The sequence below is a fragment of the Sprattus sprattus genome (assembly GCF_963457725.1).
Source record: "Sprattus sprattus genome assembly, chromosome: 9".
Classification (NCBI taxonomy): Eukaryota; Metazoa; Chordata; class Actinopteri; order Clupeiformes; family Clupeidae; genus Sprattus; species Sprattus sprattus.
In genome coordinates, this window is record NC_137928.1 from 29,638,437 (window position 1) to 29,664,184 (window position 25,748).

At 41.8% G+C, this 25,748-nt stretch overlaps 1 protein-coding gene across 3 annotated transcripts in view; it reads left to right on the forward strand.

Moving 5' to 3' along the window:
* Positions 1–232: 232 nt before the first annotated feature.
* Positions 233–25,748, forward strand: part of LOC308370463 (protein furry homolog) — a 63,269-nt gene continuing 37,753 nt past the window's right edge. For all 3 annotated transcript variants that reach the window (XM_080845111.1, XM_080845112.1, XM_080845113.1), the window contains exons 1-23: positions 233–644; positions 7,131–7,321; positions 7,482–7,535; positions 8,456–8,595; positions 9,027–9,117; positions 9,280–9,359; positions 9,509–9,589; positions 9,997–10,165; positions 10,252–10,344; positions 10,475–10,573; positions 12,718–12,819; positions 13,020–13,123; positions 15,507–15,615; positions 15,804–15,890; positions 16,043–16,214; positions 17,480–17,612; positions 18,006–18,113; positions 19,542–19,797; positions 22,687–22,869; positions 23,073–23,195; positions 23,885–24,144; positions 24,376–24,562; positions 24,832–24,956. In XM_080845111.1, the coding sequence (XP_080701237.1) occupies positions 524–644; positions 7,131–7,321; positions 7,482–7,535; positions 8,456–8,595; positions 9,027–9,117; positions 9,280–9,359; positions 9,509–9,589; positions 9,997–10,165; positions 10,252–10,344; positions 10,475–10,573; positions 12,718–12,819; positions 13,020–13,123; positions 15,507–15,615; positions 15,804–15,890; positions 16,043–16,214; positions 17,480–17,612; positions 18,006–18,113; positions 19,542–19,797; positions 22,687–22,869; positions 23,073–23,195; positions 23,885–24,144; positions 24,376–24,562; positions 24,832–24,956 (3,068 nt within the window). In that variant the 5' untranslated portion in view covers positions 233–523. The remainder of the gene's footprint in view (positions 645–7,130; positions 7,322–7,481; positions 7,536–8,455; positions 8,596–9,026; positions 9,118–9,279; positions 9,360–9,508; positions 9,590–9,996; positions 10,166–10,251; positions 10,345–10,474; positions 10,574–12,717; positions 12,820–13,019; positions 13,124–15,506; positions 15,616–15,803; positions 15,891–16,042; positions 16,215–17,479; positions 17,613–18,005; positions 18,114–19,541; positions 19,798–22,686; positions 22,870–23,072; positions 23,196–23,884; positions 24,145–24,375; positions 24,563–24,831; positions 24,957–25,748) is intronic.

The following is a 25,748-nucleotide window of genomic DNA, read 5'->3' on the forward strand; positions in this document are numbered from 1 at the left end:
TTCTAAATTAATGTTTTATGTGTGAGTGTGTATTGAGAGAAAAAGACAGATGTTTACACTTGTTGATCTGTGCCTTGTGCCGTAGGATAGAGGAGGGGGGGGGCTGTCAGTATAGTGTGTACCCAGAGTTAAATATAGTACTGCAACTATGCCGCTGTAGCATGTCCGACCCCGTCATTCAGCAGTGCTTCAGCTAAAAATTCTCACCTGACCTTCACTCTTGGAGGACTGCTTGGGTAGACAGCAGCCAGCAGAAGAAGGCAGAGGAGCATTCCCAAAGACCTTTGTGGATTTACCACCAGCATTCCCAAAGACCTGTGTGGATTTACCATCAGCTTTCCCAAAGACTTGTGGGGATTTACCATCAGCAATCCCAAAGACCTGTGTGGATTTACCATCAGCGATCACAATCCCCCACCCCTTCCGGTCTCACTATCGTTCTGTTGGTCTGTCCAACATGGAGCGCCACGAGTATGAAAACCAACAGATTATACCAGAGCAGGTTTACATGGACGTGTGATGCATGGAGTTGTTGTTCTTGACTTGGACAGTCTCTCGACTCACACCTCCACAGCTTGTCAGTATGGAGGGCACAGGCATGTGCTGGAGCAAATCCAGTATGATCAACTTCATCAAGTGCCTTGGTAGGTGCATGCTGGGCTCAGGCTGCCATGGGGGGTAGATGCATTCAGGGGGGCAGAAGAGTAGGTTCAAGCGGGGGTCTGGGGGCAGGAAGGCATGTGCAGGTTAGGGGCAGGAGGCAAAGTCAGGTTGGGGGTTTTCCTAATCCTCATCTCTGGCCCCCTGTGCAACTTCACCTGGCTAGCGGCCATAGGCCTCATCTATAGGGAAAATAATGAATGCTAACAAGTGGTAGGTCAGTTACTTCAAGTCAGTAGCTTCAAACCTAGCATTAGCCCCTAATGTCGTGTTTAATAAGAGAATAAGAATAAATACGTCTTTGTGTTATTAAATATATATATATATTCTGTTAAAGAACCTTCTGGTTCAAAGTACAGCAGGTCCTGTGCTGCAGGCTTGTGACTGTGCACAGCAGCACTGCTGTTGGAAAAAAACACAGTGGAAACACTGGTTGGTTCTTGTTTTATTTTTTTAATTTTTTTAATGAATTGTCTGGTGAGGTGTCTCAAAATAAGAGTGCTCTACCCTTTATCAGGCACATGTTTACCAGATCCTGACATTTTAGTCCTTTTTATTTATGCATCACAATATCACATGACCCTGTCAGCACAGCTGAGCACACAGCACACGAGTGCCAATGCTGATGTAGAGCATTCACACCGCATTGGGACTCAAAGCATGTATCACATGAAGGCAAAAAGCCACCCAATTGCATGCATTTATTTTTCAGCTTACACCAAAGGCAGGTGCACCTAGCCAAGTTAAGAAACGTGCACATGGTAGCTTTTACTGCAGTTCAAGATATAAACCGCCATGTTGTGTGTTGTAATGTAAGTTGAGTTGAGTAATGTTGAGTATGAGGCAAACTGGATGTACTGCATAGTGGTGAATAATATGAATACCACATAAACAGAGAGAATGAGCAAGAAATAAGTCAAACAAGGGGAAATTGAGTAGAGATATATATATATATACAGTGGGGAAAATAAGTATTTGAACCCCTGGCGGTTTCACAAGTTTGGCCACTTGCAAAGAAATGTGTGATCTATAATTGTAATGGTAGGTGTATATTAACAATGAGAAACAGAATATCAACAAAAAAATCCAGAAAAATGCATTTTATAACATTTATGACTTTATTTGCATTTGATGCAAAAAATAAGTATTTGAACCCCAAGCAAAACTGACTGGCAAAAATGACTTAGTACTTGTCGGAATAACCCTTGCTGGCAAGCACAGACGTCAGACGGTTCTTGTAGTTGGTCACCAGGTTTACACACATCTCAGGAGGGATTTTGGTCCACTCCTCTTTGCAGATCCTCTCCAAATCTTTAAGGTTCCGTTTTCAATGGGAGGGAATGAGGGAATGAGGTTCAAGCCCAATATTCCACGTAACATGGCCCCATCCATAGTCCCCTTGATGCGGTGAAGTCGTCCTGTACCTTTGGCAGAAAAACAGCCCCAAAGCATGTTTCCACCTCCATGCTTGATGGTGGATATGATGTACCCTTGGGGTCATATTCAGCATCCCCCCCCCTGTCAAACACGGCAAGTCGAGTTGATGCCAAAGCAGTGGCGATTCTAGAAAATTTAACATGGGGTGGCAGCAGGGTGGCAAGTTGAAATTCAAGGGTGGCATATCACAAACACATTTTTTTGTAGGGATAGGCGCACTCTACATTCAAAATAAAGGCGTTTTTGGGTGCGAGTAAAAGATTGTTTACTTACAGTAGAAAAAAAACGCACTCGCAAGCTTTTCTCATTGCTATTTCATTTAGACCAGTTTATTCACAGACACGTTTTGTCACACTGACGATGTCTTAGGCCAAAACGCGTCTTTGAATAGATGGTCTAAATAGAATAGCTATGAGAAAAGCTTAAGAGTGCGGGTTTTTTCTACTCTAATACCACACACACATGCCTGGTGTCTATATGTATTTATTTATACAATTCCAGATAGTGAAAACAGACAACAGTAATGTCTTGCCAAGAGTCTAGATATTGTTACAAAAAGCCAGAACAAATATTTGTCTTTAAGACTTAAAACACTGTCAGATATTACATATAATATTAACATATTCAGCAGCAAAACGTTCATGACATATTTCCCTTCATAATGACAAATGTGTTTCTAAATGGCCAATTTCATTTCTAATGGCTTGTTCTGTATGTATTGGGTTATCACATACAAAATAATTTATACGTGACAAAACGGTTAGTGGTATCTAAAATCTGATTTCTTAATGATACGTAATGAAAATAAAAACTGTAATAACATTTACTGTCAGTCCACTTTACTGTAGCCTACTAAAGACGTTAGTAAGATGTTGGTTAGCTAAGCTAGCTAACAGTGGTAACTTCAAGGTTAGCTAGCGCAAGCAAGCTGTAGGGGAGAGTGGGGTAAGATGTGCCAGCGGGGAAGTTGTGCCACCCCTTATTTCTAGGGAACCATAGAAAAAATTGGTCAAGTGGCCACATATTTTTGAAGAGTCAGCCATTTAACTCATCCTGAAAAGAAGAGAGTCTCTTTGCATGAGAGATAAGCACATTTAAGTTCAAAAAACTGTTTTTTGCCTTCCAAAGTAAAATTGTGTCTAAACGGGTTTAGACAAGTTTAAAAACAATTCACACGTGTTTTAGTGCTTTGGTAAGCTACACTATGAGTCTATATAGCTAGTATGAATTTAGCTCAAAACAGCTGGATGATGCATTTTTTCCAAAAAGGTGGGATTGGGGTGATTTGTGCCAAAGGGCCTGGGGTAAGTTGTGCCAGTGATCTATATAGAGAATTCCATTCAATTTGGTCTTCATTTGAATTTCATTTTTTTCTGAACATGTGTTTATGTAAATTACCTTTAAATAGAATTGGCTCAACTCAGCTTTGTTCTGATGTGTTCAGGAAGCTCTAGGCCTTGTTTAAGAAAATGTAGGCTACCTTTGATGTGCTCATGTGGTGCAATAGGCTTGTAGAAAATCCGCTTTTGTTGTTGAAAAATAACTTTAAATAAACCTTAAATGAGTAATTTTGCATTGAATTTGTCTAGCTTTTATATGTCTGCTAATAAGTATAACGTTAGCATGCTGATATGCTCTCACACTTCCCCCTCCTTTAGGCAGAGGTAGCCTACTGTTTGTCTCCAGGCTTGTCTTTCACTGCCGTTTTATGTAAGGTCCGCCATTCTAAATAGGTTCTACATGTGAAATACATTCCATATTTAATGGATAGAGAGCAACGCTACCAGCATTACTCCATAGCAAATTACTATGCTGACAGGGCAGTGTCCTTGTGTAGCTGCTAGGTCAGTGTCAAACATCGGCTATGCTGTTAAACAATCAAAATGCTAAGTTTAATAATGGTTTAACAATCGATGTGCTCATTTTAGTAGCTAATGGATTAAAATGACAACATGAACGTTTGGCAAAAACACACGCGGTCAGATAATTAACACTACAACGATAGCTGTCTAGTGAATAGCTAACGTTAGCTAGTTTAAACCAAAGATAACTTGCCTAAGCCTAGCATAACATCAGTGGTGAAAGTAAGACGGTACTCACAATGACAAAAATGTGAATAATGAGTTTGCCTATGACCATGTAGGCTTAGTTTATTACTTTAGCAGAGGAAAATTCAAACCTAACAAGTTCCATTTGGGAGACCCAGAGGTAAACTGTCACCCGCGCCCCTTGTCATTTCAAGCTAGCTGTAGAGAAGGCACTTTCATATGGAATCAGATCAATGCCATAAATATTTTGTAATCTGTAATATAGATTTTGTATATGTAACATAGATTTAGTATCTGTGAAACCATCTACACTTTCAAAACCTATCTTCACTTTCAAAATGTATTTTACAGATACAGATTTCAAATACGAAATGTATCTACACTTTCAAAAACTATCTACACTTTCAAAAACTATTTACACTTTCAAAAACTATCTTCACTTTCAAAATCTATTTGCAGATACGGATTTCAGTTACGCATTACGGATAGGGATACGGATTTCTGTTACGAATTACAAAATCTTTTTGGCACTGTCTTTACTGCCTTTCTAAAGAGCCAATCAGAGCTTTTGGCAGATTTTCTAAAGCGCCAATCAACACATTGTATCCTGTACTGACTAGCCAATCACCGCTAGCTTGCTGGCAACTGCTGCTGGCCCGCTCATTATTCAATAGTTATAACCTAAATCTGCCACCGCTCTGCCTAGGGAGAGATCTGGGGTCTCCCCCGCACGGTTTGAATACAATTCGGTTTACGAACACCGTGGGGGAAGTTAAACAAGCATGCCTTATGTCTGGACCAAAGGGCTGATGAACACCTGTACTATTTAGTTAATCTTAGGCTCTGGTGATTCAGAGATCGCTTGGCTGCAGAACGCATTGTAACTAAGAAATTGGTCTCATATATCTCTTCCACTGAGACGCTAGAAAACTCGCTTCCACACAAAATACACAATCAAACGTTTTCAAGGACTTCAGAAAAGGGTTACAAATAGCCTACCCCAAAGTGCCATGAAAAGAAACGAAAATTACATTACAAGGTGGTTTTGAAATCAGACTGGTCATTATCCAGCTGTTGAGGATGCACTTAACGGTATACCCCCACCATCACTTTGCATGTGTCTGGAGAACAAGACAATAGCAGTCTGTCTGCTAAATGTTCTCATCGTGATAATGGGTCATATGAATACTGTTCATTGTTAACTTAATTAAATGTGAATAGGAGATCGGTCACGAAAATGCTAACGTTAGCTTTCGTTAGCTACCAAAGCAGATCCTAATATCTTCCATACAACGACAAGGATCTTTGAAACAGGTGTAACGAAGTGTGGAGTGAAAACCACTGACTATGATTGTGCGTTTTACAATGACTTTATTAACAACTCCAAATATAGGACTTCTTACTTGTGCCATTTCTCGGTCTCTGATCCATGACTGCTGCATACACCGTTTCACTCAACTTCCCCAGTTACCAGCAAGCTAGCGCCGCTGATTGGCTAGTCAGTACAGGATACAATGTGTTGATTGGCGCTTTAGAAAATCTGCCAAAAGCGCTGATTGGCTCTTTAGAAAGGAAGTAAAGACAGTGCCAAAAAGATTTTGTAATTCGTAACAGAAATCCGTAACTCGTACTTCAAATCCGTATCCGTCTCCGTATCCGTAATGCGTAACTGAAATCCGTAACTGAAATCCATATCTGCAGATAGATTTTGAAAGTGAAGATAGTTTTTGTAAATGTAGATAGTTTTTGAAAGTGTAGATACATTTCGTATTTGAAATCCGTATCTGTAAATAGATTTTGAAAGTGAAGATAGTTTTTGAAAGTGTAGATACATTTCGTATTTTAAATCCGTATCTGTAGATAGGTTTTGAAAGTGTAGATGTTTCACAGATACAAAATCTATATTACAGATTACAAAATATTTATGGCATTGATCTGATTCCATACTTCCAACATCGAGTCACCAGCAAATAGAACAGCAGTGGTCAGAAACAATGTACTGTTCGAGGTTTTATATAAAATACGGTAGCCGTAATGCTGCAAACGGCGCGGCTTTGTAGTTTACCAAAGTCGTACTAAAACATTTTGACAGAGCGCAACCAGAATTAATCCATATATAAGGCGCTCCAGATTATAAGGCGCACTGTCGTTTTTTGATCAAATTAAAGGCTTTTAAGAGCACCTTATAGTCCGGAAAATACGGTACTTATGAGTTACTACATGAAGGCAGGCATTTTGGATATAACATTTAACGGCCCACTACTGCCTACAGTGCACCTACAGTGGACGGATAATCCACCAGATGAAAGAAGATATGTGACATTGTTTTTCAGGAAAAGATTGATGTAGATGTTTAAAGGGTTAAGTAAAACAAACATGCCCTACGTTGGGTAGCCTAATTAGAAGAGGGTGCATTTACACTAATATTGGTCAAACGTGTCAAAAGTGGCCGCTGCATTGGCAAAACCATAATAACATAAGGTCTCTAGTCCGAAGACCTTAAAAATAATCTGACTTCAAGATGTAATGGTTAAGCCATATTTAATCGTTCTGTGAACACACAGTGAGTAGTAGTTTTAAAGTAATGTGCGTTTAGTTGCCTTTCTCACTTTCAAATGACTCATCAAATGCAAACTAGGCATATCTGCATGTGGTTAACCATTTGATGCTATATGCTTAGGCCAGGTGCGTGGGAGTGAGGGACATTGGGGTGATGCAGAGAGAGAGCTTGAGGACTGTGTGAAAGTGCAAACTGTAGGAGAACCTCAGTGCACACACTATTGTCAGAGATTTGTACCTCCTGTGGCGTAAACTTACCAAAATTAGATCTGGGCTGTTTTCTTCATCTTACATCTCTGCAGTGAGCATGAGAGCTAGATGGAATATGTAAGGTCAGTGTACAGTAATCTGTCCCATAATTACACTAAGCAATTTCAGGGTGATGTGTGAACATGTGCATGCATGTGTATTTGGGTGTGTCCTCAGCATCTCCTGGGTACAACAAGCCATCCATCCCCCCAGTGTGCTTCCCTCACGGGGAGAGAGGGCCCCCAGCCATGATGCCCATCAGCATCGACCCGGAGAGCAAGCCAGGCGAATATGTCCTCAAGAGCCTCTTTGCCAACTTCACCACGCTCTCTGAGCACAAGATTCGTATCATCATGGCTGAACCACTGGTGAGCAACATTCAACCTAAACCTTAATACTCTGTGCCACTTCAGGTATTTAAACTCAAATTCATATACAACTCTGGAGTGAGTCTGGTCCCTCGTTGTGAACGTCCGGTAACACCAAGGTGGTTATTCCCTGTTAATGATTTGGTTGCTTTTTTAACAGGAGAAGCCATTAACCAAGTCTCTCCAGAGAGGTGAAGACCCCCAGTTTGACCAAGTGAGTATATGTCTGCTACTACATGATACTTGGCTCCCTATTCTGGATGCATTTGCTGTGGTCTGTGAACTTGAGCCGTTGCCGGGGCATGTATGTGTGTGTGTCACCTTTTTCCTCCTTTTTAGATATAGTCTGATCTACTGAGATCTTTTAGTTTACTTTTTGCTTCTACTTAATTGCATAGTCAAACGTTACACTCTGCCATCAATAACATGTGCAATGTGTTATACTGCCCTGATTGATTTGATGTTATTTGAAATGGCATAAATTCCACTGGTGATGTTGTATTTGAGGGCAGAGGGATGAATGGAGTTTTGTGGGTGGGTGAGTCTGAGGGGACAGAGCTGTATTTGTGTGAGGTTGAATGAAGGGGAGGCTGTGTTTCTTGAGCTCCAGGCCAGGCCGGCCCTCTTGACTTTCTTTCCTGCTGATGTGGAGGCCACCCACCCACTGGCACTACTACATCCCTCTGCCTGCTCCCTCTCTTGCATCTCCCACCATAGACTTATATTCAGTCTCTCTCCATTTTGCTTGCTTGCTCTCTGTCCCTCTCATCTCTACCCCCCCCCCCCCCCCCCCACACACACACACACACACACACACACAATCTCTCTTCACCCTTCTCTGTTCTTCACACAAACTTTATATTTGTTGTCTTTGTCCCCCAGTTTGTCCTTCAGGTGTTGAGCTGCCAAAGGTGTTTGTCTCAGAGTGAACAGACTAAACTCTGTGTTGTGTACTGTTTCTAGACTGCTCACTGCTGTCCTCCCATATTAAATATTATCAGTGCCATATTTCCTTGCCGCCTTTTTAACACAGTGTGATACATTTACTGATCTGATCTTGTTTTTTCACACTTCAATGGATTTCTAGACTTTGTAGACGTTTGCTTTCTGACATGAATCTGTGTCTCATTACAGCTGGTTAGTACCATGAGTTCCCTGGCCGAGTACTGCCTGCCTTCTATCCTGCGCACACTCTTTGATTGGTACAAGAGGCAAAATGGCCTGGAGGATGAATCCTACGAGTACAGACCAAGAGCCAGCACCAAGTCCAAGAAGTGAGACTTAACAAAGTCCCTCTTAGAGGTCCCTTTCTTCCAACCATGAGTTTCACTTTGTGTTCAGAAGTAAGGAGTTATAGCAACAAGTAATCATGGGAGTCTATGGTGTTCTAGTCCTTTGAGAGATTCAATTCCATTTTATTTATATAGCACCAATAACAATTGAAATGGTCTCTAGGCGCTTTACAGTGCCCAGAGCTGGAACCTCTAGAGCATTCAGCACTTAGTGACTGCTATACCTGCCCTCAGTTGGGTTTATCACAAAAGCCAACCTGATAGTAGGATCAAGAATAGAGTACATCAGGCCAAAAGCTGAGCCAGTCTGTTGATTGAGCATTTTGAGCACTGTTGCAACCTGGAGACTACAACCTTTAATTCCTGAATGCCTGAATGATGTACTGTATATTGTGGTCTCTCCCTCTTCTTAGCGATGAACTACAGAGGGATTATTTACTGGAGAGGAGAGATCTGGCCATTGACTTCATATTTTCTCTGGTACTAATAGAGGTCCTAAAGCAGGTATTTGATCCCAATAACCATTTCCTTCATTTCATATAATTTGTATGGCTACACAAGCAGCCTGGATGATGATGGTATAGTAGTAGTAGTCGAATTGATGCTGTTGTGACATTAACAGTAAAGTTTTTAAATGTTCTGATATAAGTCTCCTTTTATAACCAGATGCCACTCCATCCAGTCCTTGATGGGTTGGTCAATGAAGTAATTAACTTGGCATTTAAGCACTTTAAATACAAAGAAGGGTAAGACATCCTAAGTCCATAGGGCTCCTGCTTCTGCCTGTCTGTGTGTCCTTCTTTATGTTTTTCCAACTTAACTTCCTTGTTCCTTTTTTTAAATTATTTGTCTTTCATTGTATTTTTCATTTCATGGCTCTCTCTTGTGTTCTCAGATACCATGGTCCCAACACTGGCAATATGCACATTGTAGCAGATCTTTATGCAGAAGTCATGGGAGTCTGTGCCCAGACCAAGTAAGTTGAAGTCTGTGTAGATGTAGGACTCAAAGCTGCTTTAAGTATGAAAGGTGGAAAGGGTTTGCAGTACCCACTGGCATCTGTCACACTGGAACATATATGGCACATATTATTCTCATAAAGATACATCATGACTTACAAGTGAATAGGTGTATGTGAAGAGAAAGCTTTACCTCTACAAATAACTGATCTGACTGAATTCAGAACAGCTTCTGTTTAATTTTCCCCCCACATAAATCCTGGTGCTTTGTAAATCTTTCTGTTACACCTCAGCAGAAGACATTTGATAAAAACTGAATTAATCCAACTCAACAAACAAAAGTGCATTAGTTGAGTTTTGTATCTACTATGTTTATGTATGCATGTATTGAAGCAACATTGGGGCCTTGGGTTTTGTGCATCAGGTTTCCAGCCTTGAAGAAGAAGTTCCTGATGGAGCTGAAGGAGCTGAGACATAAGGAGCAGAGTCCGTACGTGGTCCAGAGCACCGTCAGTCTTATCATGGGGGTCAAGTTCTTCAGGATTAAAATGTACCCTGTAGAGGAGTTTGAGGCTTCCTTCCACTTCATGCAGGTACGGCCGCCCCCATCATCTGTCATTGCTTGCCATTGTGGTGATCAGTACTGATTACAATGAAAGCATTCCCATCTGCATTGCAGGAGTGTGCCCAGTATTTCCTGGAGGTGAAGGACAAAGACATAAAGCATGCCTTGGCCGGGCTGTTCGTTGAGATTTTAGTTCCTGTTGCTGCCGTAAGTGAAATGCAGTTACGATTAGATTATTCCCTGCAAATATTCAAGTTCTCTGCTAATAGGTTTGATGCTTTAATTTACCATTGATGAAATAATAACTTGTATTGGATTGTGTGTTTGAACCACATAGGCTGTGAAAAATGAGGTGAATGTTCCTTGCCTAAGGAACTTTGTGGAGAGCTTGTATGACACAACCTTGGACCTGTCTACCAGGAAGAAGCACTCTCTGGTGAGTCACCCGGCCAGTGATTATGACCTATAGTGCTTTCTTCATCTAACAGTACCTCCATAGTAACTGCAGAGTAGCTGACAAGCTGTACAGAGCTGTCCCTGAAACTAAAAGGCAGAGTTGCGTTGAATCAGTCAGCAAACCTGGAATATTACTTCGGTCCCTCCAGGATTTTATGATCTTGCATTTCCACAAATTCACGCAAATTCAAGGATTTCCTGCAACTGCAATTGTCTATTGCAGCAAAAAAAAAGGCAGTCATGGAATTTATCCATTGTTACGATTGATTTTATTTAACTTATCACTACAATTTCAACCACATTTTTTTTGTATTTCCACTGCAAATCCTGTAATTTTTTGGCCCACAATAATCACAACAAACCCTCACATGATCCTGAAGGGACTGACTGCAGATATTTCTGCTGCTACAGAGCTTTGATTAAATTAGAATCCATCCGGGAGGGAGCTGGTGCAATTGGTAGTGCCCACTGGGACCCGGGTTCATGTCCCTCTGCCACTCACTCCTCTCTCTTTCTAATAGCCAATCCAAATAAACATACAACTCAGAACGAAGACAAAATAGTCAGTTGTAGCCTAATCTATTTAAGAGTTGGCTATATTAATGCCAGTCGGCTATGCAGCTGTTGGTAGTGACTGCGGTCGCGTCGTCGGTATGCGCATCATTTTGTTTATTGGTTGTGTTGTGTGCAGAGGTTCCGCTAGAAAAAAAAAATATGTAATGATAAGCTGGTCAAATATCTATTACTGATTCTAAATTAGCCTATTGAAGAAAACGGCATGCTATGTAGCTTAAAGAATCACATAATAGCAACATGTTTATTTGCCTAAGTTTACAATGGGAAAAAAACATGAATGTCTGATGCGCGTCAATAAGTGGCCTTTAAAGTGAGCGCCGCAACATGGCCATTGCTTTGACTGTGTTCAATGAGAGTAGAGATTCTAAAATGATTTGACCCTCTTGTGAATCCGTTGCGTCGTCCTGCCTTTTCGCAGTGTGAACAGAACATTTTATCGTCATCAATTACCTTGCGCCTTAGCCAAGGGAACTCACTCCATTCCGACACTTCGGCATTTTCTATAGTGGAGCTGTCCGAACATTAATGGCTTCAGGTATTACATGTTCATCCTAATCAGACAGTTCACCCTCATCAGTTGGTGTTTGGCCTTTGAAAAAAGTTTTTAAGGCTAGCCTAGTCTGCTTGGCCATGTTGAATCCTTCTCACCCTTCTCGCTCCTTGTTTATAACCGGCGGTTGGGGCTTTATTTAAAATGCAGCATATGCGTGTTGTTTAATAACTTTCAAACAGCAGGATAGCCTGTTCCTTTAAACAAATGATAAGGCAGTGCATGTTTGTTTTATAGACCTAAATATTAGGGTTATTCTCAAATTCCAATCGGACAATAGATCTAATATTTTGGACATTTACCTTTTTTATCCTGGACAAACGGTGCGAATCCATACAAGCGATCTGGGCGACGCGATCTGGGCGACCCCATGCATTTAAACGGGAGCCAGCTCCATTGTGACGTAGACCAGCGATCTGAGCGACGCGACTGATGAAAATTCGAACATGCTCAAACTTATGCAAATGAGGAGCGATATTTCACCGGCAGCGGCCAGACATTTCAGAGAAAGTACACGCCCACTCGAAGCGATGGAAGCGATGGAATTTGATCGCGTCGCTGGTATGGATTCCCACCAAACCTGGCAATTACCGCACAACGGAAATGCTGGTTGTGTGATACATTGGCGTGTCTGAGTGTGTGATGGGAGTATGAGGCGGTGACCGAACATAACCAAGTCACGCTTGGAGCAGGGTTCCAGGTGCTTTGCCTAGCGCATTTTCATATCTATAACTAGCCTACCGGTACGTAAAAAAGGAGAGCCCACCCGCAATAACAATTGTCTGGCACCAGGTCTGGGTAGGAGGCCTGTTGTTCCGGGGATATAATATTTAGTTAGATGGTCCGCGAGTTTTTTTTTATTGGCTAAGTGGTCCTTGGTCTGAAAAAGTTTGAGAAACACTGAACTAGACCATACATGGCAACATAGGACATGAGAAATGTATTGTTTGTGCAGAGTGTACTTTAACATCACAGTGCCTCTTTCCTCGGGTGTGTAGGCCCTGTATCCCCTGGTGACCTGTCTGCTGTGTGTGAGCCAAAAGCAGCTCTTCCTGAGCAGGTGGCATGTTTTCCTCAACAGCTGCCTTTCCAACCTCAAGGTGAGTAGCAATCGACTGTCTCTCATTAAGACAAGCGCATTTCTACAGCCACCTTAGGAACATGTAGATCTGTGAAACTACTTCCCATCAACAACAGACATTCTTTCCATGACTTTCTAAATGTAGTGCTATGGAATGGATCATCTTTTGCCAGGTGTTGTGATCAGGAAGCTGAAACGGTATATCATGTCAATTTACAGAATAAGGACGCTAAAATGACCCGGGTTGCCTTGGAGTCTCTGTATCGCCTGCTGTGGGTTTACATGATCAGGATCAAATGTGAGAGCAACACAGCGACTCAGAGGTATGTCCCTGTATGCAGTGCTGTAGTGGTAAAATTAGAGGTGGGTAAACTATGAATTTTATGATCAGACAGGCCTCGACGCGACGTGAAGCAACGCAACACAAAGCGTCGTGACTCTGTAAGGCTGTCCTGGCTATATTACATTATTTTATCAGTTAAAGTCTTATTAAATCAATGACAGTGAATAGATGTGTTTAGCGTTTGTAGTTTATTGAATTTCAAGAAAACAGTAAAGAAAAGTATGAACAAAAATGAAGGGGGTGGTGGGGGAGACAAAAGAAAAGGACCTCTACAGGACCTAAAAAAAATGAAGGCGTCTGGAAACAGACCCAGAGTGTTACAGCTGAAAGGTAGATTATGAAAAGAAACCATGCTGCAATTAAACGCTTCCCCTATTCTTTAACCATTGGATAAACATCCAATGTCAACACAACAAGACAATTGCTGGATTAAGAACTATCTAGATATGACATAAAACCGCAGTGAAAAACACGGATGGGAGGCAAACAGAACATCTGCCTTAATGAAGGTGGTGTGCGAGAGCCCACCGGTCGGGTTTATGCTTGTTCTGCTGTTGCTATTCTTCTACACTTATATTTGACCTTGATCGCGAACATGGAAAATTCTATAGCTAAGCTAAAGCATTTCACTTAGCTATGTCTAACTGGCTTGCAAAGAATCTGTCTACAATTTCCAATGAATTCGCCTAATCTGCAGCGATATGCGTGAGGATGATTACTCATGCATCTTAAATTACTGAAAGAATTCACGTTTTATTAGGCCTATTTAGATGGAACCGGAAAGGCTGGCTTGTTTCCTGCATCATTGTATTTGAAAGCAGGTTCTAAATAGCGTTTGACTTTGTCTCTGTCTTAATGCGATGTTGTGCGAAACAAAACAACGTTTAAAATCTTCTTCAGTCTTACTTGGTACTTGAGGCCTTTTCCGGGCATCTGACGGAGTGGTCGATGGTTTCTTAAAAAATCGCCTGATATCCATGGCTAATTAATCCATACCGAAAAGAGAAGCAGGCAGGCTAAACCACAACGTGTATGTGTTTACATACTTCCTGGACCCTGATTGGTGTTGCCGTCGCAGCAGCAAGGCACTGATTGGAGGGTCACAGACCATAATACGCAGATGAAAATGATTCCGACTACAGCCTTTATATGTTCAACAATATTGGTTTTAGGTGTTTTTAAATGACACCAAATTTATTTCGGATTCTTACAACAGAAGAATACAAGGCGCAGGGAACTTTGAGGTGCGTAAACGCCACTTACAAGTGCGTAAACGCCATTTAGAGGTGCGTAAGCGCCTATTTCCAAAATTCCAGAGGTGCGTAAACGGCGCTTAGCTGCTTTAGCTGTTACAACATTAGAGAAAGACAAGTCCCTCAGGGGAGCCTGATTAAGGCAAGACCTGCAGGGAGTTTGTTTTTCTTCAAAAATATAGGCACGAATATCATCTTTCTTGGTGGATTTGGAGTGTCAGACAAAGCACATGAAACAGCCGCAACCCCTCTCCTCCCTCTCCAAGTTATCCCCAGATTTTTTTGTCTTGGCCCAGCCCCCTTGGCCTAGCCTCTGTGCTCTCTGTGCTGAAAGTGGCCCTGTAAACAGCAGCAGTGCAGTGCTACCTGAGAGGATGTGGCTGGGAGGGGGGGCTAAGGTGGGACAGAGGCAGGCTTTATTGGATCAACTTTAGTTAGCAGTCACTTAGCATCCACTATTTTGATGCCAGGAAGTTTGATTACCACAGGCTGACTTATATCATGAGCATGTGTGCATCAGTGTAGGGTTGTAGTTACTGAGGTCATTGGTCATTAGCAGCTGAAGTGATTCTCTTCGTAGTGTGCCAAAACTGAACACCATCAAGCTGACTGGGCTGAAGTAGCCAGCATAGCATTGAAATGAATGGAGTGGTAATCCGGCAGGTGTCCAGGTCTATTTAAGACCTTCATGGTTTGAGATGTCGCCCCTAGGGCTCCCCTAGTCCTCTCCTCTGGTGCTGGAGGCTGTGTGCGATGAAAGCCAGGCCTGAGACTGCTTTTGGACAGACAGGGGTGTATTTGCTCTGAAGCATAGGATTAACAAGCAGCAAATCAGGCAGAAGTAACAGAGATTTATCTGGGAGGTCATCTGCATATCCACTGACACTCTGTGGAAATCACAAGGGGGCCAACGCAGACTTGGAGCAGAATAATTATCCCCAAAAACGAGCCAGCCTTAAATTAGACACCGTGTGAGTTTAGTGTGAGTTTAGAGTGCCAATTGAACTTATCATGCCTTCCAATATGCAGACTTTATGCTGTCACATTCTTTGTTTGTCCTTTAAAAGAACACAACTTCAATGACAAATGGTTGTATTTTCCCTTCTGTAGTCGCCTCAACACGATTGTCACCACACTGTTTCCCAAGGGATCTCGCAGTGTGGTTCCAAGAGACATGCCCCTCAATATCTTTGTCAAGATCATTCAGTTTATAGCACAGGTAAACACTTGCTCTTTTCATTATGGTGAACCCTATTGTTTACATTTCTGTGTTCAAGACTGTAATAAATAGCATATTTATTGGAAGCATACTTCTTTTATATTGTTTTGATGGGTGAAAGTGCCGTGGTTGGTGTTAATTTAAACTGAATAATGATGTATTACTTTTTTTTCCCCTTTGTTACGCAGGAAAGGCTGGATTTTGCCATGAAAGAGATTATTTTTGACCTTCTTTGTGTCGGAAAACAAGCCAAAGCCTTTAGTCTTAATCCAGAGGTATTGAGGGAGGAATTTTCTTTATTCTATCTATTTTTCTTTTTAAATGTATCCATTTATTCTTGTTCTTCAGTGTCCAGGTGTTGTCAGCCTAGTAGTTGGTAAGGTGTGTTTGTCATTGTGAGATGAGTGTTGGTGTGTATTCTCTCCAGAGAATGAACATAGGACTCAGAGCATTCCTAGTGATCGCTGATATGCTGCAGCAGAAGGATGGAGAACCCCCCATGCCCAATACGGGTGCCACCCTTCCCTCTGGGAACACCCAGAGGGTGAAGAAGACGTACCTGAGCAGGACACTGACCGATGAAGAGGCCAAGGTCATCGGTGAGTGTGGATCAGGGACACTTACTGCTTCCATTATCTATGCATAAAGTTACCATCTGCAATTCTAACCCAAAAAAACGTTTTGTATTGCTTCTAATGGTCCTTTAGTTGTGCATTCAGTGTGTGCGCTCAAAAAAAGATTTGTGTTCGTACCCAGTCCTGGCAGGGGCGGATCTAGCCATTTTGGGGCCCTAGGCAAAATATAGACATGGGGCCCTCATTTTTGAAACACGTACACAAAACAAATAACCATCCCAATACTCTTAGAATCGCAATAAACCCATAGTGCACTGCCACTCAACTCTCCACAGTAAAATCAGTTTCAGATTTCTCCAGCCTTTGCCAAAATGACATGTTTATTACTCAGATCAAACGAGAGAGAGAGATGATAATCTTGTTATATGTAAATGTACTAAGCTGTTCCACAACCAATACTTTGAATGCTTGTTACTCTTTATTTTTATTCACTTTCAATCATCAGTCTTGTATGTGTCCTGTGTAACACAGAACAACCTCAGCACCTCTTACTGGTGGGAGCCTAGAAATGAATACAAGAAAATCTTACTCTAGATATTACACTATCAAAATTGTTAAAACAAAACAACACAAAACCACACATAGAATTTTCAGTCAAAAGGGATTTATTATCCAAAAGGAATAGCAGTAGGCCTAGGCCTATTTGTGCACATCAAACAAGCAAGTAAATGAAACCATAATAGACCCAAAATATAGCATGCACTCAAAACAAGTGATGAAACATGCAAACAAGATCACTTAGCGAGGCCCTATTAAAATAGGTGTTGCTTCAGACATGCAAACAAATAGGTCCAAATAATGATTCAAATAATTAAAATAATGATTAAAATCTGTTGCTGCAATCTATTATCAACATGAATAGCACCAATCATTACTGGGCAGTAGTTCGAGTTGGTAACTCTCCACAGAAAAGCATGTCCTCTTGTAGAATACCACTCCAACGACAACGCACAAAAACCAGCAGTAATGCAGCGTTACTGGCGTCCGTAGACTTGTATAACTGTATTGAAAAGAACGGCTACCTTTCATCCTTTCTAGGACCTGGTTCTATATGCCAGAGGCCATCTCCGAAATCCGGCGACTTACTGTGTTATTTGAAACACTGCAGCAACTTTTTCTTTGCTTTTGTATCATTTACACCTTCAGGGCACCTGGTTTTTTACACCCTTTTCTTTTTTGGACAACATAAAATACATAATGGACCTAACATTGTACTTTTATTCTTTTAGGAATGGGCCATTATTATCCCCAAGTTAGGAAAGCCATTGACAGCATCCTGAGATACCTCGATAAGGATGTTGGTCGTTGCATGATGATGACCAGTGTGCAGATGTTCAATAAGGAGCCAGAGGACATGATCACGTATGTGTCCCACTTAAGAATACATTTATTAAACCACTATCTGAGCGCATGTGGAAGTACAAATATATTAAAAAATAATAATAATAATATAGCTGATGTATGAGGGTTCTGTCTTGTGCTTGTCCTGTGTTTGTGTCTCTGTTTTGTCTCTAATTGTATCTGTGTTCAGTCTTGTCCTGTGTTTGTGTCTCTGTGTTGTCTTTGTTTTGTTTGTGTTTAGCCTATTTTCTGTCTGTGTTGTGTAAGAGCGCTCTTGTTATTTAGATCTATTGCTGATTACGGTAATTTTGCTATACTTCTGAAAGTTTAGTCGCTGCACAACAAATATCTGACAGCAGTAATGTCAGGTGATTGAGGTTAGACATGAGCATGACCTTGTATGTCCTTTGGCAGGGGGGAGAGGAAGCCAAAGATTGACCTGTTCAGGACATGCTTAGCTGCCATCCCACGCATCCTACCTGATGGCATGTCTAAATCGGAATTATTAGATCTGCTCACTCGGTAAGTTTGTGACTGTGCATTGGTGTTATTTGTGTTTTGTATGTGTGTGTGTTTGTGTGTGTGTGGGTGTGTGTGTGTGTGTGTGTGTGTGTATGTGTGTATGTACGTGTGTGTTTACGTGTATGTCTGTGTCTTTGCCAACACATCATGGAATGATAGTGATTTACAGTGAAAGCCCATGTACAAGTTCTACCTGTGAAATACAAGTTGTCCTTATAGTACTTGTCACAACCGTGTAACCACCAGGGGTGCTGTTTTTACTTAACTGCATTGTCAGAGATTCATGAAAAAAGGTTGTTGATATTTAGGCCACATCCAAACGAAACCTGGATTGCCTGAATCTGGAAACATTTTTGGATCCGGTACTTTTTTGAATTATGCCACACGAAGCCATGTAAAAAAATGTCCACACAGAAACACTGGAGTCACTTAAGTGACACTAAAGTCACAGGAGCTCTAACAGAGGGTTTCAGATAGAGGGTGACTAGATATGTACAGTATGAGAAAAGTTTTCTCCGGTGTCTTTACAGTTACAGACACAGGTGTGTCTCCGTAGCTATCTTTTCAATGTTGTCAGACCCTTATAATAACATGTATGAGCCTGTCAGTGGCGAACTACTTTGCTGTTGCTACGGTTGCTGGCTTTAACGTTAAATTACATTCGTTAACTCAATACTGAACCTATTTTGATCATTAAGTGTTCCTAGTAACGTTTTAAACCCAAAAAGATCTACAAAATAGAGCCCAGGTTAAAAAATCATAACGTTTTACTTTAAGTTACCCTGTAAGCTGTTGGCTGAAGCTAGTTCAGTGGCTCCATAAATATTGCTTTGTTACTTTGTCACTGTGAATTAACACAAGCAATAAGTGAAATATAGACTGTTATTAGACTGTTATTAATCTAAAGGGCTAGGAGCGGAAGTGGCGCCAAAAAAATCTGTGGAATAAATAAGGTGTGCAATAGTGTAACTAGAACTGACAGCCTGATTAATTATTGATAGATTGATAAAAGGCTTAAACAGGGTCTCTAAAAGAGCCTTAAGCAGAGACCACATTCTAGCCTCACTGAATTAGGTGTCATTTGTAAAACATTGTGTAAAATTGTAAAATTTTAAGTGTAAACCCTAACTTTAGCAGTGAACTAAACTAATCTTCACTTCTTTTAGTGGTGTATCCTGTCTGTGATGGATGCAACTTTTGAAAGGAGGATGTATGTGACCATGCATCTAGCATTAGACCTACTGTTGAATTAGAATTCATTTGTTTTTCTGTGTGTGTATGTGTGTGTGTGTGTGTGTGTGTGTGTGTGTGTGTGTGTGTGTGTGTGTGTGTGTGTGTGTGTGTGTGTGTGTGTGTGTGTGTGTGTGTGTGTGTGTGTGTGTATGTGTGGTATAAATGTTTCATTCTTGACTTTGTGGTTCACACCAGGCTGACCATCCATATGGATGATGAGCTGCGGCTCATTGCCCAGAACTCCCTGCAGAGCCTGTTGGTGGACTTTCCTGACTGGCGTGAGGATGTCCTGTTTGGTTTCACCAACTTCCTGCTGCGTGATGTGCAGGACATGCACCAAAGCCTACTGGAGAGCTCCCTGAAGCTGTTGCTGCAACTCCTCACCCAGTGGAGACTCACCTTGCTCTCCGCAAACAAAGTCTTTGACCCACCCAAAATCTGCACCTCTGAGGTCATTATAGTTATATATCATTTTACATATCACTGACTTATTCAGTAGTCTATTAGTTATAATGTCCACAATGACATAGTGAATCTCAGCACAAGTCGCAACTCTTTAAGTACATTTTACTGCACACAAGAGAGGGAATGATACAAGGTATGACTGCATGTACAGTAGGGAAAATAAGTATTTGAACCCCTTGCGATTTCACAGGTTTGGCCACTTGCAAAGAAATGTGTGATCTATAATTGTAATGGTAGGTGTATATTAACAGTGAGAAACAGAATATCAACAAAACATTTTTTTTTCATTTTACAACATTTATGACTTTATTTGCATTTGATGCAAAAAATAAGTATTTGAACCCCCAAGCAAACAGCAAGAATTCTGGCTCACAATGACCAGTTATGTGCCCAAGAAGCACACAGATTAGTCCTCATTAGGTCTAACAAGGTACACCTGATCTGAACTGGTGACGTTTATAAAAGAAACCTGTCCAAAGAATCATACTTCACACCTTCAACCTCACCACCATGGGCAAGACCAAAGAGTTGTCCAAGGACGTCAGAGATAAGATTGTAGACCTCGAAAGGCTGGAATGGGCTACAAAACCATTGGCAAGCAGCTTGGTGAGAAGCAGACAACTATTGGTGCGATTATTCATAAATGGAAGCAACACCAAACAACTGTCACCCGCTCTAGGTCTGGAGCTCCATGCAAGATATCCCCTCGTGCGGAATCAGTGATCATTCGAAAGGTGCAGAATAACCCCAGAACTACACAGGGGGAGCTTATGAATGATCTCAAGGCAGGTGGGACCAGAGTCACCAAGAAAACCATTGGCAACACACCACGCCGTAATATTTTGAAGTACTGCAGCACTCGCAAGGTCCCCCTGCTCAAGGAAGCGCATGTACAGGGCCATCTGAAGTTTACCATTGCACACTTGGATGATTCTAGGGAGGATTGGGAGACAGAATGTGGTCAGATGATACCAAAATCAAGCTCTTTGGCATGAACTCGACTTGCCGTGTTTGACAGGGGGGGGAATGCTGAATATGACCCCAAGAGTACATCATACCCACCATCAAGCATGGAGGTGGAAACATTATGCTTTGGGGCTGTTTCTCTGCCAAGGGAACAGGACGACTCCACCGCATCAAGGGGACTATGGATGGGGCCATGTAACGTGGAATATTGGGCTTGAACCTCATTCCCTCATTCCCTTCCATTGAAAACACAACCTTTAAGATTTGGAGAGGATCTGGAAAGAGGAGTGGACCAAAATCCCTCCTGAGATGTTTGTAAACCTGGGGCCGTATTCACAAAGAATCTTAGGGCTAAAAGTAGCTCATAAGTGGCGAATTTAGGAGAAACTCCTAAAAATAATGGGCGTGTCAGTCTTAAATGTAGGACTCCTAATTTTTTTTACTAAGAGCAATTCACAAAATATTTTATCTCTAAAAGTATTTTATCTCTAAAAAATATTTTATCTCTAAAAGTAGGACTCCTAAGGACTCCTAAGTCACTAAGACCTATTCACAAAAAATCGTAAGATGGCTGCAGCCGACTTGGAATTGATAAAAGACATTGCTTAAACCGTGAAGGTATTAATATTGTCGTAGAATTAGCGCGGGATGCAATGACGCCTTTAAACAACGATGTGTCCCGAAGTGAAATGTTTGGAAACATAAAGATAGCCTATTTGGCTTCGCGGAAAACGCAAATGACGACACTGGGAATCATCATTCAGCCGTTTAATTCATCAAACTATCAACGCACTGTAGACCCCACATCATCCAACAGTTGGATGTACCGATGACTTGTGCATTTCAACGGAGAGCGGTCTGCAGCAGGTTTTTGAGAACTTACCAGCTGGATGCCGCTGGGGTGACAGTGGCTATTGGTTCGGGACCAGTATGCTTGCTTAGGCTATACGTTTCACGTTCGTTTCGCTTTGATCAATTAAGATTGGAGGGCTTTGGGCCGCATGTGCTGATATTTGAAGTTGTCAAGGGCTGGAAATATAATAGCCTTACAGTTTGCTGGGTGCTTTAATTATTACTGCCTTGATTACATGCAATTGCCATATTTTATATTGATCGCTTTATATTTCTCTTAACGTGCAAAGTGTCATTCCCGTTGGATGCACAAACTTGTCATCATGCGTGTGCATTCTGCTAACTGCACTGTCCATAACTATTTAATATGACTTAATTTGAAGCCTAGGTTATTCTCTTATTTTCAGTCGATATAGTGGGATTGTTAGAGAGACGTCACGAATGAGTTTTTAATGAGAGAGCCTGTCAACAACCAATCACCGTCCTCACCCCTTCTAAACTCGTGCATGAGAAGCGACGTCATCCATAGCAACGGAGTTTTTATCTTAAGCTTAGGAGTTGGTATTATCCTTAGTATGAGTAGGTCTCAGAGCCGTTGTGAATCACTTTTAAGAAATGACTCCTACGTAAAAGGTTTTAGCGCGAGTTAGGAGCACTCCTAGTGGTAAGATAAGAGGCTTTGTGAATACGGCCCCTGGTGACCAACTACAAGAAATGTTTGACGTCTGTGCTTGCCAATAAGGGTTATTCCACCAAGTACTAAGTCATTTTTGTCAGTCAGTTTTGGGGGTTCAAATACTTATTTTTTGCATCAAATGCAAATAAAGTCATAAATGTTGTAAAATGCATTTTTCTGGATTTTTTTGTTGATATTCTGTTTCTCACTGTTAATATACACCTACCATTACAATTATAGATCACACATTTCTTTGCAAGTGGCCAAACTTGTGAAATCGCAAGGGGTTCAAATACTTATTTTCCCCACTGTATACCAAATATGATCCAGTCCTCCCAGGCATTTGTTGTTGATTCTGCTCCTTTTCTGTGTGTTTGGCAGCTCCTGCAGCTGGGCTCCAGCCCGAGACTGGCAGCAGAGCACAGTGGCCACTCCCGGGTGCTGCACGCCGTGGAGGGGTTCGCCCTGCTGCTGCTCTGCTCCTCCCAGGCAGTCACACGCAAGCTGGGGGTGGCCATCCTCAAAGAGGCCGGCCTCCTCCACCTCAGAATTGGACAGGCTGAGGTGAGAGCAATGACCTTTTTAGGAAGAACATGCCTGACAGGCAGACATAATTAGAAGAACAGCAGCGATTAAATGAAGATCTAAGTGATATAGTTAATAAATAAATAAAACAATAACCCCTGCACAACTTACATAAGTACATGGTGACCATAAAGCGATGGTGAAACACGATGGTAGTTGTCTTTTTTGTATGTGTTATCTAGGATGATGAGAAGCCCATGATTGATGTACTAGACCAGCTAAGCCCAGTGGTACTGGAGAGCTTTCTCCACGTCGCAGTGTCGGACATGGGGAGTGTGTCAGACACGGGGAGCGGGTTGGAGGTGGTGAGTTTGTGTGGTTTCACTAAGTGTGTTGAACTTGGTGTGTGTGTGTGCTTTCACTAAGTGTGTTGAATGCGGTGTGTATGTGTGGTTTCACTAAGATTGATCAACTTCAACAATGCTGACCATCCTTCTCACAGTAACAGGTAACAGGTGTTGCTCCAACATGGGATCAATTAACTTGTTTGTATCACATGATCTGGAGAAGAACTTCTTCCATCCTTAACTCTGACTACTTCCCAGCCCTCAGTGCCTTAACTCCAAAGCCATCATCTGCCCTCACTGCCTTACGTAGAATAAGCAGGCGAGCAAAGTGAAGCGGAGCTAGCAACAAAATCTTAATCCAATGTAAATGAGAATCGAGTTTTGCCTGGGAGTAGCCATGCAGAATGCAGCCGTTGACATCTTCAGCTGTTTGAAAATGGAGGGACTTTCACCATGTTCGGTTATTACAAAACTCCTCGTCCCTCACTGATTTAACTCCTCATCCCAGATTATCTAAGCCCCTAAGCAGGTCTCAGCCCCTAGGAGTCCTTTTATGAGGTCCCCCAGTATTCAACAACTTCCTCCATAACAGGTCTAAATTGCATTAATCTATGCATCCATTTGAGTGATTCGAATGACTGAATGTAATGACTTATAATGTTAATATAGTATAAAATAATAGCCCCTGCATGCTCTCCCTAACCCAGGGTCCGCAGCCTGTGGGTCACCATGTGGACCTGCAGTGGCTGGTGGAGTGGAGTGCTGTGTTGGTGAACAGTCCCTATGATGTGTGGAGCCCATCTCACGTGTGGATCTTTGCCCAGTCTGTGAAGGACCCCTGGGTGCTCTGCCTCTACAGCTTCCTGCGCCAGGAGCACCTACCCAAACACTGCCCCACAGCTCTTAGCTACGCCTGGCCCTACGCCTTCACTCGCCTGCAGCACCTCCTACCCCTGATAGACCCAACGTGAGTGGCACACACGCACTGCTGCCCATTCCAGGCCTGCTTAAGCACCAGAGTCAGCTCTGTACTGCTCCATTTCTAAAATGACCATGGGGAAAACCTACATGGTTAAGGGTGATTTTAAAATGACCATGGGGAAAACCTTCATGGTTAAGGGTGATTTTTATGTCTTTGAAAAGCTAATGTTGCACTGTGCAATGTTGTTGTATTGAATCTTGTTTGTCTTGATCACAGTAACCCTGTATATGCCAAAAGAATCACAGCAAGTTGTGGAGACAACTATACAGGCCTGTGGAGGAACTACCTCATCCTGTGTTTTGGCATTGCTAAACCCAGCATCATGAGCCCAGGCCACCTAAGGGCATCCAGCACTGAGATCATGAACCCCACCACAGATGGCTGTGTCAGTTATGACTGCAAGGTGTTTACTCTTACCTAATGTACTCCCTGTTTGTGATGAAACCTTATGCATGCCAGTCATTTACAGACGGACCTTTCTTTGTAAAAATAGCAATTTTACGAAAGTCAATTTGATTCCTGTGTAGAAGCATATTTAGTGAATAGTCATGTCTCTAATTTGTATTTTGTTAACCCTAAGCAGAGGTAACATGCAAATTAAATTACATTTTTCCTTAAATTGAGTGTGGTTGGGGCTTTTAGCTGTGTAGTGACGAATGCCTCTCTCATTAGGTGATGGGGAGCCCATCTGTGACCTGGCTCCTGAAACAGCTCGTCCCTTTGATGAGAGCAGAGAGCATCGAAATCACTGAGTCTCTGGTTCTTGGCTTCGGCCGTACAAACTGCCTGGTGTTCAGGTGAAGTACAGGATTTTAAATGTATACCATATTATTTGCTTAATTTTGGTCATAGATACCATTCAAGTAAATGTATACTTTAATGGTTCACAGCATTTCTTATTAAACTGTTATGGATAGGGCCATGGCAATGAGAGCACTTAACCCTCAACAATCCACAAAGAGGTTTGAAAGAACAGTCCACTATCAGCCAAAGGACCAAACCAACATGTGCTCGTGTCATGTTTTGTGTAGATAGAGAGATGGTTTGAAGTGTGAGTGATTTAGAGAGATTTACCAAGACAAAGCATGGGAGAGGCAGCCTGTGGTGGCATAGGGACTGTTTTCTTTTTTGTGTTCTGAATTTTGGGTGATTGTATGAAAGACAACAGGTGCTGTTACCGTTGTACCTTACTGTGGTAAATTCATCAAAGCTACCATCATGTTAATAAGAAGGTCATTCTTTCCCAAATCCTTATCCACTTTTTAATGTTTGCTGTTTGTTCTCCAACCTTCCCTTTCTGAGTAGAATTCTGGAAAAAAATTGTCTTGAAACAGTTAAATGATTTCTTAGATGCTAACTGTACCTTTTGACATTTTTAAAATCTGGCTTTTATTCCCATCAAGGCACAGAAACAGTTTTAGTCAAGGTGGTAAATTACATCAGAATTAATGCTGACTCTAAAAAGCTCTATTTCGTTGCCCTTCTAGATCTGAGCGAAGCTTTTGACACTGTAGATCATGATATCCGTATTAAAAGACTTGAGAATTGGGTTGTCCTCTCTGGTCCAGTCTAACCATCTGACTGGCCAG